The sequence below is a fragment of the Petaurus breviceps genome, unplaced genomic scaffold, assembly GCF_028583685.1.
Source record: "Petaurus breviceps papuanus isolate PSGF00001 unplaced genomic scaffold, PetGlider_PUasm1.0 90919, whole genome shotgun sequence".
In the NCBI taxonomy this organism is placed as follows: domain Eukaryota; kingdom Metazoa; phylum Chordata; class Mammalia; order Diprotodontia; family Petauridae; genus Petaurus; species Petaurus breviceps.
Window position 1 is genome coordinate 23,584,133 of NW_027187378.1, and position 16,438 is coordinate 23,600,570.

The 16,438-nt window shown below is 37.8% G+C and overlaps 1 protein-coding gene across 3 annotated transcripts in view; it reads right to left on the reverse strand.

The window, feature by feature from the left end:
- The window catches only part of LOC138151969 (two pore channel protein 2-like), a 68,504-nt gene extending 64,216 nt beyond the window's left edge, over positions 1-4,288 (reverse strand). The window contains exon 1 of one of the 3 annotated variants that reach the window (XM_069075569.1): positions 3,722-4,288. In XM_069075569.1, coding sequence (XP_068931670.1) covers positions 3,722-3,826 — 105 coding nt within the window. In that variant the 5' untranslated portion in view covers positions 3,827-4,288. The remainder of the gene's footprint in view (positions 1-3,721) is intronic. The other 2 variants (XM_069075568.1, XM_069075570.1) reach the window with 2 other exon arrangements.
- Between the last annotated feature and the right edge of the window lie 12,150 nt (positions 4,289-16,438).

Below are 16,438 nucleotides of genomic sequence, written 5' to 3' on the forward strand. Positions count from 1 at the left end.
TAATGTGTTAACACAAAAAGATGGAAGATGGGAAGGCAGTTCATGTAACAGGACCCTGACAGAGGTAGAAGATCATTGGCCATGTTTGAGGAATAGTGAATAATCCAATTTCACTAGAAGAGTGTGGAGGATAAAAGGAAGTGATAAAGTATACATACATGGAATTAGAGACTAGGAAAGTATACAAAGTGCTAATTATATGGTCACTACATAGATATAAAAATCTGATAATCAAAATAATTTTTTTTTGCTTTTTGAAGGGAAATTGGGGTTAAGCAACTTGCCCAAGGTCACACAGCTATTTTTTGTGTTAAGTGTCTGAGGCTGGATCCGAACTCAGGTCCTCCTGACTCCAGGACTAGTGCTCTGTGCCATCTAGCCGCCCCAAATCAAAATAAATTTGAGCTTTCTGAGCTTGGTATGGAAAATAAATCTCAGAAAGATTAATGATTTGCTGGAGATCACACAAGTAATAATAATGGCTAGTATTTATACAACACTTTTGGGTTTGCAAAACCCTTTCTGTGTGTTATTTCATTTGATCCTCCTAACAATCCTGGGAGGCAGGTGTTATTATCATCATTTACAGATGAGAAAACAGAGGAAGACTGAGGTCAAGTTACTTACCCAGGGTCATGCAGCTAATTAAGTGTCTGAGGCAGGATTTGAATTAAAGTTCTTCTGAGTCTAAGCCCAGCACTCTATATACCTTGTACCACCTACCTACTACAATAATTGGTATTCAATAAGCATTTGTTGATTTGAATGAAAGTTTTTTTTCTTACTCCTTGTAAAATTGTGCAAATCTAACATTGAAGTAAACAGATTATAGCTTTTCTAGGTCAGAGTCTGTGCAGGAGAAGGTACTTGTCTACATACTACCCCTATGCCAGCTTCTTTAATGACTTAATTAGTAACCTTCTAGATTCAAGTTCACTTGTTATCTAGTTAAAGAAAAAAAAAGAACCTCCTTAAGATAGAATCAGCTGATGTTCAGGTGCAGATGATTGTTTTCCACCAATGTCACAGAAAAATTTTGGGAGGATAGGGTAAGAAAGAAACAAAGGTCAGAATAGATATGAAAATTATTGGAATTTGTGACTTACCAGCACTGTGTTCAGCCTTCTCAGCACTTCTGGCTCTGAAGGTTCTGAAATACTTTCCTTGGTTATTACATGTTACAAAAGCTATACCCTGTGACTTTCAGTCAAAATTTTTTAAAATCTTGGTTAAAAATACCTTAAAACAATTTTAAATATTTGGCATCATGGTATTTTAGACTCTTGAAGATCATTTCGTTTAACCCCTCTCATTCTACAGAGGAAGAAACTACGGTTCAGAGAGATAAAATCCCTCATTTAAAGTCACATGCCTAGACTACAGCATATCTCAGGACAAGAAACTAGGTATCCCCATTTCCTATCGAGCATTCTTACCACTAGATCACACTACTAATCTTTACTAACTTTTCCCATACTCCTCCTCTGGAAATAACTACATTCAGTCTCCCTCCCCCATAATCCAAGAAGAACGGTCCCTCCAAGCTGACCAACAACCATGGCAGAGGTGTGAACTGTCTAGATGACCTGTTTTTAACTTGCTTCAGAATCACATAGAAGCCAAATGTATCAAGGATGTCTAGATTTCCAGATGGCAAATAGACCTCTCAGCAGTTGAAGCTTAGAGGACTGAAAGTTTAAAAAAGTAGAAGCACGGGACAGCTAGGTGGTGCAGTGAATAGAGCACTGGACCAGGAGGACCCAAGTTCAAATCCAACCTCAGATACTTAACACTTACTAGCCATGTGACCTTGGGCAAGTCACTTAACCCCAATGGCCCTGTCCTACCCCCTCCAAAAAAAACAAAAAAAAAATAATAAAAAGGAGAAGCAGTGTGATATAGTGGACAAAATACTAGCTTGGACATCAGGTGCCTCTGAGTTCACATCCTCTTATTTACCAGTTTAGTGACCTTCAGTAAGCTAATTCATGCTTCTATCCTTCTGTCTCCTCATCTGTAAAATGAAAAGGTTGGACTAGTTGATAAGATCCCTTTTAGCTCCACATCTATAATTCTGTTTTTACTTCTTTCCAAGGACTGGGCCTAGAGTCAGGAAGACCTGAGTTAAAATTTAATGTCAGAGACTTAACTAGCTGTATGATCCTGGGCAAGTCACTTGATCTCTGTTTGCCTTGATCCCCTGAAGAAGGAAATGCCAAACCACTCTAGAAAAAAATGCCAAGAAAACTTCATGGACAATATGGTTTGCAGGATCAAAAGAGTTGAGCACAATTGAACAAGGGACAAATGAAACAGCTGTTTGGAAGTTGTGAATCTTGGGGGGAGGGGGAACAGTACAAAAACATCCAAAGAGAACAGGAAATGCCCCAAACTAGAGGCCACATCCTAGGAAGTCACCTCTTCCCCCACCTCCCCCAATTTTCCTTGAAATAGTAAAGAAAAGGTGGTATAAGTGTTGGGTTTGGTTCATCAGACTGTAAGTGTAAACTAAGATCCCTTTTCTAGATGGAGGGGAGGAATCGACAGAGAGACAGAGACAGAGAGAGAGAGTTTTCTTTGCAATCATAATCTATAAAGTATTCCTGGATTTAGCTGCAATCCTAGCCATGTTGCCCTGTTGTTTCCAAGTCTGGTTTTGATAATCACAGCATAAAGAGTCCAGGAAGCAATGATGTGGATTCACTGCAGTGAACTAGGCTAACAAAAAATAAGTAGGAGTAACAACTCAAAGCTGAGAACAGGGTAAACATTCCCAGGATAGTCCACATATAGGCTGGGTTCCCAATTTACGGTATGGGCTTCCAAGTCACTCCCCCTCATTTGAAACATCAGCGCTCCACCTGCAACTAAGGGATGGAAGAAGCGTGCTTAAAAGGTAGAGGGTGAGATGATTGGATGAAGATCAGTTCAAACACAGAAACAGCATTTAACTTTGTCAAAAGAACTTTTCCCTGAGTTCAGAGGATTTGGAGATGGATGGAACCTGCAAAGAACAATTTGTCTAATGCCCGATTTTACTTGTGGGGAAACTAAGTCCAATAAAGAAAAAACCACTTGTCTGAAGTAAGGTAGTAAGTAGGAGAGGTGAGCCAAATTGCGTTAGCCTATGCTGAATGTCCTGTACCCTAGAGTGGTAGTGAATAATGCGGACCTAGGTACACAGCGTCAACTTGGAAGTTTGTCTCTCCTTCGACTCCTCCCAAGTAAAGCCCCAAATAACTCCAAGCCCTAGATGCATCTACTCATTGTTTTGAATTTATACTAAATCTTTTGAAGAGTAAAGGATCAAAACACAGAAGAGTAAGTCCACCAGCCCTATATAAACCTTTAGAAACACGTTGTTTGCGATCTGAATAGAAAATTTTAAAAAATACACTCTATCTCAGGAAAGGATTAGGGAAAAGGGTAGAGATTGGAGCTTGTGAACAAGTAGTGAGAACAGTTCTAAGCCCCTTTGCTACTTCAGCAGGATCTTCCTAAAGAGAGAAGGGTGTAAGATTATTAGAAATGTAAGACAACCCCTTAACAACCTCTGTTTCTCTACTTAAGTGGAATGGAGAAGTAAGGGGAGAAGTAAGGGGAGAGGTACCGGGAAAACGCAAAGGTCCCCCCAGCCCGCGTTAATATAAACAGAGGCGCCCTCCCGAGCAGCATCCTCCTACCGCCAGTCTCCCCACCCCATTCCCTGCCTGGTCTTTACCTCTTCTGTGGGCTGCTCTAGCTCCGGGCTAATCTTGTCTGAGCTGCCTTCCCCGGCTGGGGGGGCCTCGTTACTCGCTTCCAATTCTTCTGTGGTGCCAGGCATGTCAATAAATTTCGTGCTTCAGCCAGACTGAAGTGGACACCTCTGGCCACTGAAGCGAAAGCCTGCCTTGAGTCTGGGGAAGTAAAGGAAAGTGCAGGAAACTGAACAGCGACCCAAGGTGCTTGCAGCTAACGGAGGCTATTGGAAGGTGCTCCCGGGCTCTTTGCTTGGGCTCGATTGAGAAGGCGCATCCAAATCTGCAGCCACGAAAAAGTGAATCCGGCTAGAAAACTGAGGAGAGGCTAGGTCGGGCTGAGAACTGGAGACTTAATCGCTGTTTCACGTGACTCGAGAAGCAGCGGGAACCATTCAGCTGAAATCCTTGAAAGGGAGTGGAAATTCCAGCAGCGCCAGATGTGGACAGACCTACAGACTGACCCTCCCCTAAAACGGGCCTCCTCTCTTGGCTCCGCCCCCCCCCCCCAACTCTGACCTTTTTCCTTCCCTAGTCCTGACCAGGGCTGGACTAGAGTAAGAAGGTGGGGTCGCATGCAGCCTGACTAGGGAGGGGGAGCCCACCCCAGTGGGGCGCTGGGAACTAGTGGCTGGAGGCTGACCAACCTGACCTATTCTGGGAGCCACTGCACTCAGTGATCCAAACAGCTGCTTGCGTTGGCTTTAACCGAAGCAGGCTGGAGAAACCTTCCCTAAGCCCAAGGAGTGGCCCAAAGGGACTCGAGGGCTACTGGGGCCCCAGATGCAGTGGTTACCACCTGCTTATGCCCAGCAAAGTTCATTCTCTTTGGAGTTCTCTGGGGCATGGGGAATGGACAATGAAAAGGAGCTGACAGAGCATGGAAGACTGGGGAACTTTCTATACAGCATCTGGAAATGCGAAAGTGGTGCTTGGTCCGGTGGTGTGGTATGCCTGTTTGTTACTGCCTCTACAGACACCTCTTCTGTGCCCAGGGTTCTGGGGACTTTTTTAAAGACAAGGAACTTTCAGACAAAAACAAACAACAACAAAACAATATATTCCAACTTTATGATCTATGATCCAGGTTAAGTAAGACTTTGAAAAAACAGTAACCATTTCTCCCCCAAAGCTTCACCACCTCAGTCATAGGCCTCTGAGTGTCTTGGAGGTGACCTGGGGTTCTTCCAAACCAGGTCAGCTCTCACGTGATGGATTGTTTGACCCCATCAAGTCCTTGAATGCTCTACCAAGGATCAGAAGCATTGGAGATGGCTATCAATGTAGGGAAGACTAGAAGCTCTGAAAATGCAGGTCTTCTGAAGTATTGAAGGCAACAGAGCAACCCTAGCAGCTCACATATGTAGAGCACTTGAAAAGTTTGCAAAATGCTTTATATTTCATGTGTTTTTCAGTCACATCCGACTTTTTGTGACCCCATTTGGATTCCTCTTGGTAAAGATACTGGAGTGGTTTGCCATTTCCTTCTCCAGATCATTTTACAGATGAGGAAATTGAAGTAAACAGGGTTAAGTGACTTAAGCCAGATAAAAAGTGTCTAAAGTCAGATTTGAATTAAGGAAGATGAGTCTTCCTGATTCCAAGCCCAGTGCTCTATCTGTATATCTAGATTATCAGTACCATCTAGTTGCCCACTTATTCGATCATCTTCAAAAATTGACTTGAAAGTGGGATTTGTGCTGCTTTGCCCACGCATATTTCAAGCTCCATTAGCTGAAATTAGACTTTGCTTGGATTAAATTATTAGTAATAGTAATATATGTAAGAAAAGCATCACAGTATAATGGCCTGTCTTTGAGTTGAGAAAACCTGTCTCTGACATATACCAGCTTCTCAATGTTCCAGGCATCCCTCTAAAACTGAGTTATAGAGCTATATGAGAGAAAGGAGATTTAACGCTGGGAGTTTTCCACAAGAGACAGCCAATCAGAGGGCTAGACCAAATACATATGTGTATGCAAAATACCCAATAGTATTTTAGCAAGCTTCCATGAAGGAATCTAGGTTTCTGCACAACTTGGTCAAAAAAGCCCCTGCTATACAGTATGTAGTATGAAAGACCTGTTCTCTAAAGTCTGAAGTCTATTCCAGTATTTAGAAAAAGAAAACAATCTTCCTATATAAACTAGAATTAATATATTTTCCTTTCTTAGATATTTTGACATAATAGATGCTAAGTACTTGCTGAATTAAAGTGAATTTATATGGCCAATTCCAAAAATGGAAGAAAAAAAATGTGTCTAGGGGTGCACTAGAGTCAAATGGGCAACAAGGAAAGGAAAAGGGTGGTGGTACAAGGAGGAAGAGACTGCAAAGAAAGTCAGCCTATGGGAAAGAGAGGTAGAGTTGTAGGAGGAAGGTGAAGGAGGAAGATTACAGTACCAAATAAGGAACCAAAAGGGGATTGGAAAGAGCTTCCTGGTAGCAGCCAGTGCTCTTAGCCTTCTCCTGTATAGAGAGAGCTGCTTTTCTTACCTTAGGTAAATAGTCCTATCTTGGATAAAGTGCATACATGATTGAAGTTACTCTGATTTTTAAATATTGTCTCACTTCATTACAAAGGGCTTGACTTGGCTAGTTTAATTTCAAATTACAGTATCAAAGTACATTTTAAGAGTTTGATGAATCTATGACCTCATTGGGTGTGGATTCTTCTTCAGTTCATTCAGATCACAACCCTGCCATGCTTTCTCATCCTATGTGATTCTTAATCATATCTTTCCATTATTCCTTCATAGGTGGGTCTCTGCAGTCAAGAAAAAAATCATCATATTGGGGCCAAAATTCTGGCAACAAATCTTTCCTTAAGTAGTTAGACTGGTCAGTCCTCAGACAACACAGAGTGTTTATAACTGGAGTGGTATTTGAAGCTTTTCCAGTTTATTAGACTCTACCAGGGCTTCTGCTCCACTGGCCTAGCCACTAAGAACTCTTTCACACCATAATGAGGTGTCAGAGTAAGACTTTTGAGAAGATACAAAGGATTATAGGATTTAAAAAGAAAAAGTTGGCAGGGTGTTCATACTGTTCCCTATGAAGTGAGGGAAGCGCTATTCAATATTTCCTGTTACCTAGTGTCAATCATGGAAAGGAGGAAGGGAGATTGCCTTATTCTGCACATTCCAATATTCTCTTATAATGTGCTTCTCGTTTCCCCAGTAGGAAATACAGAGTGCAGTATAGAATCCTGTATGCTGACAGGGTATATTATAACTTGTTTTTTCCTCTACTCAGAAGAAGGATGGCTGCCGACACTTTACTTTTGCCTTGTTGCATATGGCTTGGATTAAACCATATGGCATTCCAGCAAAGGAATGCAGCTGTCTACAGTTCTTCGCTTTATAAATAAGAATGAAGTATTCAGACACAACACTGGAGTGCAAAATCTGAAGAAAGAGTTCAAATGTTTTTAAATTATCAAAGATTCTAGTTCAATTTAGTTTAAGATTTTAAATGTTTTTTTTTTAAGTTTGGACTGTTTTTAAAAAAGGCTATTTTCTCAAAATGATTCCCCTTTTCATTCTTACTTGACTTTTAACCTTACTGGGGTGGGGCAACTGAGGCTTTTACCAGGAAACTAAAATTTAAAGGACATTAACATCATTTGTACTCCTTCACCAGGCAGTAAAAAAAAAGGGGGGGGGGAGGTTAGTACCAAGTTTTCAACTTTCCCATCACCAACCTCTTAGTAACCTAAAGCTTTTGTCTTCCCACTACAAGACCAACTTTCTAGCTCCACTGAATTTTTCTCTAAAAATCAATTCAAGAGTACTGTTCTTGTTGCTTTTTCTTGTTCCAGAAGTTTAAAATGCTCATTATACTTATGGTTACAAACCCACCACTCTCAAACAAATTCACAACATCATTCAGTGTCCAAGTTGAAAGAGCTATCTAGTAAAATGGAATAGACTTCACAAACTAGTTATGTGGAGTTCCATCAACAAAAGGCATTCTTGCTGGTCTATATTTTTTCTGTAGCAGCACAACTAGAATCAAATATGTTTCTGAATCTCTAGGGCCCTAATTGTTGTGTTTTTCTTTCACACAAATGGGGGGGGGGGAAGGTGGTAACAATGTGGGATTCTAAATTGCACCAATTCAATATACTTTTAAAAAAATACTGTTTGCAAGGCACACATTTGTTAAACATCAAAGCAGTGAAGGAGGGACTATGAGTAGGAAGCCCAAACTCAGGTTATTTAGTGTTTTGAGGGTGTCAGGCTTGAAGGTGGTTGTTTTGACTGTCTTTGTCAGAATTGTTTCCAGGAATTTCACTAGATATGGGGCCTCAGTAAAAGCCAGTGTCTTTGACTGGGTGAGTTGTCAAGCAGCATGGAGGCAACCAATAAAGTTACTCCTTCCCCTCTGATAATTCAGTACCAAGAACAGGGTTCCAAGCAGGCCAACATACCCACATCTATCCTAGAAACACTAGAGTAATAGTAATACACCACACCTGGGGCCCATATATCTCTCAACGGTCTATTTTAAATATCCCTGTGTTGTTATTTTTAATTTTTTTTAATTACTATCTTTTGCTTTTATATCTCTTTCATTGTCCAGATAAGTCCTACCTCCATCCCCTCTCTGAGAAGAATCTCTTATAGCAAATATAAGAAAGGGATGAGAGGAAAGCAGTTTGGCAAAACTAACCTTATGGTAGTGTTCCACACTCATAATCTCCCACCTCTGCCAAGAAAAGGAAGTACACTCTTATGTCTCTTTTTTGAGGCCAAGCTTGGTCATTATAATTATACTGAACTTAATTTCATTTTGGGGGGTGGTGATGGCAGTTATTCTTTCCACTTTAATTGTGATCACAACTGTGTATGCTGTTTTTCTGGTTCTGTGTACTTCATATGCACATACAAGGCTTACCTTATATATGCCTCCCTATATTTTTCATATTCATTTTTTTATTTTAATTTTTTTAAATTAATTTGTTTGTTTCCTTTTAGTTTATAGGATTCAATTCCACAATTCCTTGAGTTTCACATTTTGTCCCCCTCCTTCCCTCTCCCCCATGGCGGCATATAGTCAAGTATAGGATCTGTAAATACTTTCACATTATACATTAGTCAGGTTATAAAGATGGATTGTATCAGATGGAATGAAAAATGGTAAAGAGGACATAAAAGAAAACAAGAAAAGGAAAAAGATCAGGTATTTTGCTTCCATCTGGATATAAACTCAGTTCTTTCTAGTTCTTTCTCTGGATGCACACATTTCTCTCCATCATGAGTCTTTTTGGGATTGACTTATATCACTGCATTGCTTAGAAGAATCCAGTCTATCAAAGTTGGTCATCACACATACGTTGTGTCTGTAATTGTGTACAAATTTCTCCTGGTTCTACTCTTCTCACTCAGCATCAGTTTGTATAAGCCTCTCCAGGTAAATATGAACACCGTCTGCTCCTCTTTTCTTATAGCACAATAGTATTCTATAACATGCATATACCACAACTTGTTCAGCCATTCCCCAATTGATGGGCACATCCTTAATTTCCAATTCTTTGCCACCTGTAATAGTAATTGAATTTAAAGATCCCCCTGTATTGGCTTGGTTTTTGGTTTGAGTGTATTAAAACCCAGAGCTTGTGAATCCCACTTGTGGGATGGACTTGTTGACATGAAAAGAGAGGGCTAAACTGGGAGGAGCTGGTGACGTAAATTTAGAGAGACACAAGAAAAGAGAGAGGCAGAAGAACTTTTTGGAAGCAGCATATTGGAGGCAGAGAGACTGAGAGGATTGCTGAGGGCCAGTTTGAATTGCCCAGGACTTTTGAGAGCTGCCACCCAGAGCCAAGGACTGAGGAGACATGGCTGTTATGCTGGTACTTTGTCTGTCTGTTTTGATGTTGTTTTGCCAGATTTGTCCACTGGTGAAAGACAGTCCTGTTGTTGCAGAGGTCTTGGAAACTTTCTGTTGGTTCAGAGCTCCTGAGACTGTTCTGCAGACAGAGAATGAATTAATGAAGACACTGGCAATGTATCTTGTGGCCTTGCTAAGCTTTGTCTCCCCAGGAACAAAGATTGCTGAGAACTTGCCTCGGGTCAAGATGAAGAAAAGACCTCTCTTTGGGTATTAAATGCTGTGTTTATGCTTGTTGTAACTCTGGGGCAGATGGCCTATTCAGTTGTAATCCAAGGGTGGGGAACTTTTGACTTTTTGTGCTCTGTGATCAAACAAATGAATGTACTTAACTTATGATTGGAAACTAATCTCCATTTGAGAAGAGGGGCTTTGTGATGGACTAAATGAAGATACAGCCTAGGGGTGGAGTAGTATTTAGAAGAGGGACTTTGTGATTGATTAAATTAATGTAATGTCCAGGGGTGGGGTAGTACTTGGAGATTATTGAATTGTGCTTGGTAAATGCTGTATTTTGAATGATGTCATATTTTGATTTTCTCTGTTCTTAATTTTTCACTGAATAAAATGGAGAGCACCTATGCTGGTATTTCGAACCTTGGGAAGTTGCCTTTGCTTGGCATTACACCACCACAAAAAGAGCTGCTATAAACATTTTTGTACATATGGGTCTTCCTCCCACTTCTATGCTCTCTTTGGGATATAACCCTAGGAGCGGTATTGCTGGGTCAAAGGATATGAAAGTATGTATAGCCCTTTGGGCAGTATTCCAGATTGCTCTCCAGAAAGGCTGGATCAGTTCACAACTCCACCAGCAATGCATTAGTGTTCTAATTTGCCCACATCCTCTCTAGCATTTGTCATTTTCCTGTTTTGTCATGTTAGCCAATCTGACTGGTGAGATGTGGTACCTCAGAGTTGTTTTATTTGCATTCCTCTAATCAGTAGTGATTTAGAGCATTTCTTCATGTGCTTATAGATATCTTTAATTTCTTTCTCTGAAAATTGCCTGTTCATATCATTTGACCATTTATCAATTGGGGATCATATTCATTTCTAATGGCAGTAATATTCTATCACATTCAAGTATCAAAATGTATTTATCCATTCCCCAGTCATTGGATACTGACTTTGTTTCTAGTTCTTTGCTACTACAAAAAGTGCTGCTATAACTATTTGTGTTTACAGTTCCTTTCTTTCTACCTTTGACAAGTAAAAATGATGGACATCCTAGTCATATTCTTAGTGTAATTCCAAATTGCCTGAAACCATGAACTCCTCTAGCATCTAATTTCAACAGGGATTGTCTATAAGTTGCCCCTGACCTGATCCTTTGCTTCAAGATCCTTTACCACTTTTCTCTTCCATTCATTTAACTTCTCTCATCTTCTCTGCTCCAATTTTCAAATTTTGTTCAAATCAAGTACCCTTATATCTTATTCTTTGTTGCCTCTAAACCATCCATTTTTCATAGCATTCTTTAATACTGTCTGCTGAACCCTGCTCTTCCCCTCCTTAGGCCTTTTCTAGCATAGGAAGACTTACATGAACTGATACAAAATGAAATAAGCAGAACCAGGAAAACAATATACATAGTGATTACAATTTAAATGGAAAGAAAAGACAAAATAAAAGAAATGAAGTGTTGCAAAATGATAATAATGAATCTTTGCCCCCCAAAAAGAGATACAAAATGTCACACAAACATCCCTCCTACCTTCTTTACAGAAGTAAGGGAATGTAGGTATGAAATAAAATGTAATGTCAGATTTTTTGTTTGTTTGCTTTTTATATGTTGTTTGGTTTTCTTTTTTTAAAAAGGTTTTCATTTGAAGTTTAAGATAACTCTCTGGGAGGAGAAAGTGGGAGAGATATATTGGGAAACGCAATTGATATGAAAAAAAGAAATTAATAAAAATTAATTTTTTTAAAAAAAATTTCTCTCTAAGAAGGTTTACCAGACCAAATATGTTTAACCATGGGAAGCTTAGCATCTAAAACCCTGAGCTCTGGTCCAGTCTGGCACAATTGTAAATATAGTGCTTGTTCTTATCCTGTATATTGTTGTTCAAGGCGTTATGTTATAGTTTTAATGTGGATATACCACCTTTCTTCTCTGACCTAATTCTTTGTAACTTTCCATAGTGTCTAGTATCATGCTTTTCACACAGAAGTAATAGTGGTAAAATAATGGTAATAATAATAAAAATTAAAGTTTACAATGTGGTTGACATACACTAACTCATTTAAGTCTTGTAATAACCACATGGTAGGCATGGTAATACTGCTACAGGTATTATTACTCCCATTTTACAGATGAGGAAATTGATAGAAAGAAGAAATGACACTTAGCTATTAAGGGTCAGAGGCAAGATTTCAATTCAGATCTTTTTTCATTGTCCAGCATTTAAGCTACTATATCATTGTCTGATTAGCTTCTAAAGGAGGTTAGTATAAAGAATATGTAGGTGGAACTCTATCTTTTCAAATAATTTCCCCTAAATCCTCCCAAGGACTCCTCTAATTCCTCTTGAAGCAAATCCAGTGAATAATAATGGTTATGTAACTTCCGTCTAGACTACTCCCTCAACTTGGCACGCCAAAGTGAAGAGGAGAAACCCAGAGTGCAGCTGCTACCTGTGGTTCTTGGGATAACCTTGTGAGTCTGCAATCCTAACACCATAGCTTCAATCCCCTACAGATGTGCTTCCCACAATTCTTTTTGTATGATATTTTATATTTCCTCAATTACATGTAAAGATAATTTTTAACATTCATTTTTTAAAAAAAAATTGAGTTCCAAATTCTCTCCCTTCTTCCTTCCCCTATTCCCTCCCTGAGACAGTAAGCAATTTGATATGTTATATATGTATAGTCATGCAAAATATATTTCTATATTAATTATGTTTTGAAAGAAGAAACAGACCCAAAAGAAAAAACACAAAAAATAACGATAGAAAAAAGTAGTATGCTTTTATATGCATTCAGATTTCATCAACTCTTCATGAGTCCTTTGAAATTATCTTGTATTATTGTATTGCTGAGAAGAGCTGAGTCATTCACAGTTGATCTTCATATAATATTGCTATTACTCTGTATAATATTCTCCTGGTTCTGCTTATTCCACTTTTATCATTTTGTGTCTTTCCAAGTTTTCCTGAAATCTGTCTGCTCATCATTTCTTATAGCATAATAGTATTCCATTACAATTACATACTACAACTTGTTCAGCCACTCCTTTATTGATGGGCATTCCCTCAGTTTCCAATTCTTTGTCACCACAAAAAGAGTTCTTATAAATATTTTTGTATTGAATGGGTCTTTCCTTTTTTTTTTTTTTTTTATCATTTTGGTACCTAGTAGTGACATTGCTTGGTCAAAGAGTATGCACAGTTTCATAGACCTTTGGGCATAGTTCCAAATTGCTCTCCAAAATGATTGGATCAATTCAAAATTCCACCAACAGTGTATTAGTTTCCCAATTTTCCCACATCCCCTCCAACATTTATTACTTTCCTTTTCTATCATATTAGCCAATCTGATAGGTGTGAGGTGGCACCTCAGAGTTGTTTTAATTTGCACTTCTCTAATCAATAATAATTTAGAGCATTTTTCATATGATTATGGACAGTTTTGATTTATTCATCTGAAAACTGTGTTCATATCCTTTGCCCATGTATCAATGGGAAATGATTTATAGTCTTATAAACTTGATGCAGTTCTCCATATATTTAAGAAATGAGGCCTTTATTTGTTTATGATATCATTCTTAATGTCTAAATCATGTATATATGTTGCCCTTCTCTTGGTATACAGTGTAAGATATTGATTTATACCTAGTTTCTGGCATACTGTTTTTAAGTTTACCCAGCAGTTTTTTGTCAAGTAGAGTTCTTGTCCCAAAAGCTGGGGTCCTTGGGTTTATCAAATACTAGATTACTATGGTCATTTACTACTATGTCTTGTGTACCTAATCCATTCCATTGATCCACCAATCTATTTCTTAGTCAATATCAGATTGTTTTGATGATTACTAATTCATTATACAGTTTGAGATCTGGTGGCTAGGTCACCTTCCTTCGCTTTTTTTATCCATTAATTCCCTTTATAGTCTTGACCTTTTGTTCTTTCAGATCAATTTTGTTATTATTTTTTCTAGCTCTATAAAATAATTTTTGGCAGTTTGATTGTATGGCACTGAATAAAAAAAAATTAATTTAAGTAGAATTGTCATTTTTATTATATTGACTTGGCCTCTCCTTTAATAATTGGTATTTTCCCAACCATTTGGATCTATTTGTGTGAAAAGTGTTTCTTAATTATGTTCATATAGTTCCTGGGTTTGTTTTAGCAGGTAGACTCCCAAATATTTTATGTTGTTTAGTTATTTTAATTGGAATTTCTCTTTCTATCTATTGCTGCTGGACTTTGTTGGTAATATATAGAAATCCTGATGATTTATGTGGGTTTATTTTATATCCTGAAACTTTGTTAAAGTTGATGATTATTTCAACTAGTTTTTGATTGATTCTGTAAGTATACCATATATCATCTGCAAAGAGTGATAACTTTGTTTCCTCATTGCCTATTCTAATTCTTTCAATTTCTTTTTCTTCTCTTATTGCTATAGCTAACATTTTTATCATAATATTGAACAATAGTGGTGATAATGGGAGTCCTAGCTTTACCCCTGACCTTATTAAAAAGGCTTCTAGCTTAGTGCTTTATAGATAATGCTTTCTGATGGTTTTAAATAGATAATATTTATCATTTTAAGGAAAACTCCATTTATTCCTATTTTCTCTACGTTTAAAAAAATAGGAATGGGCATTGTATTTTATTGAAAGCTTTTTCTGCATCTATTGAGATAATCATATGATTTCTATTGGTTTTATTATTGATACAGTCAATTATACTGATAGTTTTCCTAATAATGAACCAACTCTGTACACCTAGCATAAATCCCACCTGGTCATAGTGTATGTTGTTATCTCCTTGTTAGTATTTTATTTAAAATGTTTGTATCAATATTCATTAGAGAAATTGACCCTGTCATTTTCTTTCTCTGTTTTCACTCTTCCTGATTTAGGTATCAGCACTATATTTGTGTCATAAAAATTTGGTAGAACTCCTTTGCCTATTTTTTCAAATAGTTTATATAGTCCTGGAATCAGTTGTTCTTGAAATGTTTGGTAGAATTTACTTGTGATTCCATCTGACTCTGAGGCTTTTTTATTAGGTAGTGCATTGATGGCTTGTTCAAATTCTTTTTCTAAAATGGGGTTATTTAATTATTCCATTTTCTCCTCTGTTAATATGAGCGATTTATATTTTTGTAAATATTTGTCCATTTCTCTTAGATTGGCAGCAGGTTTACTGGTATATAATTGGGCAAAATAGCTCCTAATAATTTTTTTAAATTTCTTCTTCATTGGTGATGAATTCATCCCTTTCATTTTTGACACTTTTTTCTTTTTTTCTTTCTTTCTTTTTTAACCAAATTAACCAATTGGAGGGTTTTTCATCAAACCAGCTCCTAGTTTTATTTACTAATTCAATGGTTTCCTTACTTTAAAGTTTATCAATCCATCTTAATTCAGGTTTCCATCTTTAGGATGTAAGTTCTGTTCAAGTAGAGATTGTTTTATTCATTGTATTGTATCCCCAGTGTCAAGCACAGTACCTGGTACATAGTGGGTGCTTAATAAATGCTTGTAGCCTGATTGATCTATTGATTCCAGACTTTTTGTCAATTTGAATGGATTTGTGTAGATTGCAAAGAGATCAGAGAAAGAAGTAGAATCCCACAGCCAAAAATTAAACAGGCAGAATTTACTCAGGCAGATGTTTTTCAAGAATAAAATTTTGATTACACAAACACAAATTATTCCTACAAAAAAGAAAAAGAACTGTTTTAATTGACCAATGTGTATGTACAAGGAACTCAACCAACTTAATTGTTTTAACAGGGTTAGATTTTGTTTTTATTAATTTAAAAATTTTTATGTATTTTATTTCTTTTCTTCTTTTCAATCCAAGATGACTTCAAGGTTATGAGCCTGGGTGACTAGGAAGATGATCTTTCTATTAACATGGAGAAGTTGGAGCAAGTTTAGGAGAAAAGATAATGAGTTTAGATTTAGACAAGTTGACTTTGAAGTGCTGGGTGGATATGTTCCCTAGACCAGTGGATCTCTATATTTTTTTTTCATTTTTTTCTAGATGTATTCCTCCCCTCTCCCCTACCCACAGAGCCAACCTCTGCAACAACAAATGAAAAATAAAGGGTTAGACATTAAGGGGAGAAGCAATTCAGCAAAACTACCCAACACATCAACCAAGCCTGAGATTATATCCAATGTTCCACATCCGAAGTCTCCAGCCCACTCTTACCCCTCACCTCCTGCAAAGAAGAGAGGAAAGCACATTTTCTCATTTCTTCCTCAGGGCCAAGTGTGGTCATATAATTATGCAGTATGCAGTCTCATTTTTCCTTCTATTTACATAATTGTAGCTATTGTGTATTGTTTTTCTGTCAACCAAATTAGACTTCTAGAAGAGTAAGGGGAAAAAGATTATAGTGTAAGGAAGACAGATGCAAGAACAGAGAATGAGTGGCAGCGTTCTCTAAGAATACTATCCAAAAGACTGGAGAAAAGATTTTTTTTTATCTCTATTGGGAATAAGCAGAAAGCCAGGAAGGTCTAGGTTTGGGTTGGATGGATTATGGATAACAGTCAGTGGAAAAGACAGGATTACCCCAGTCTTGTTTTTCTTCAGTACAGCAAAATGGAGCTTTAAAA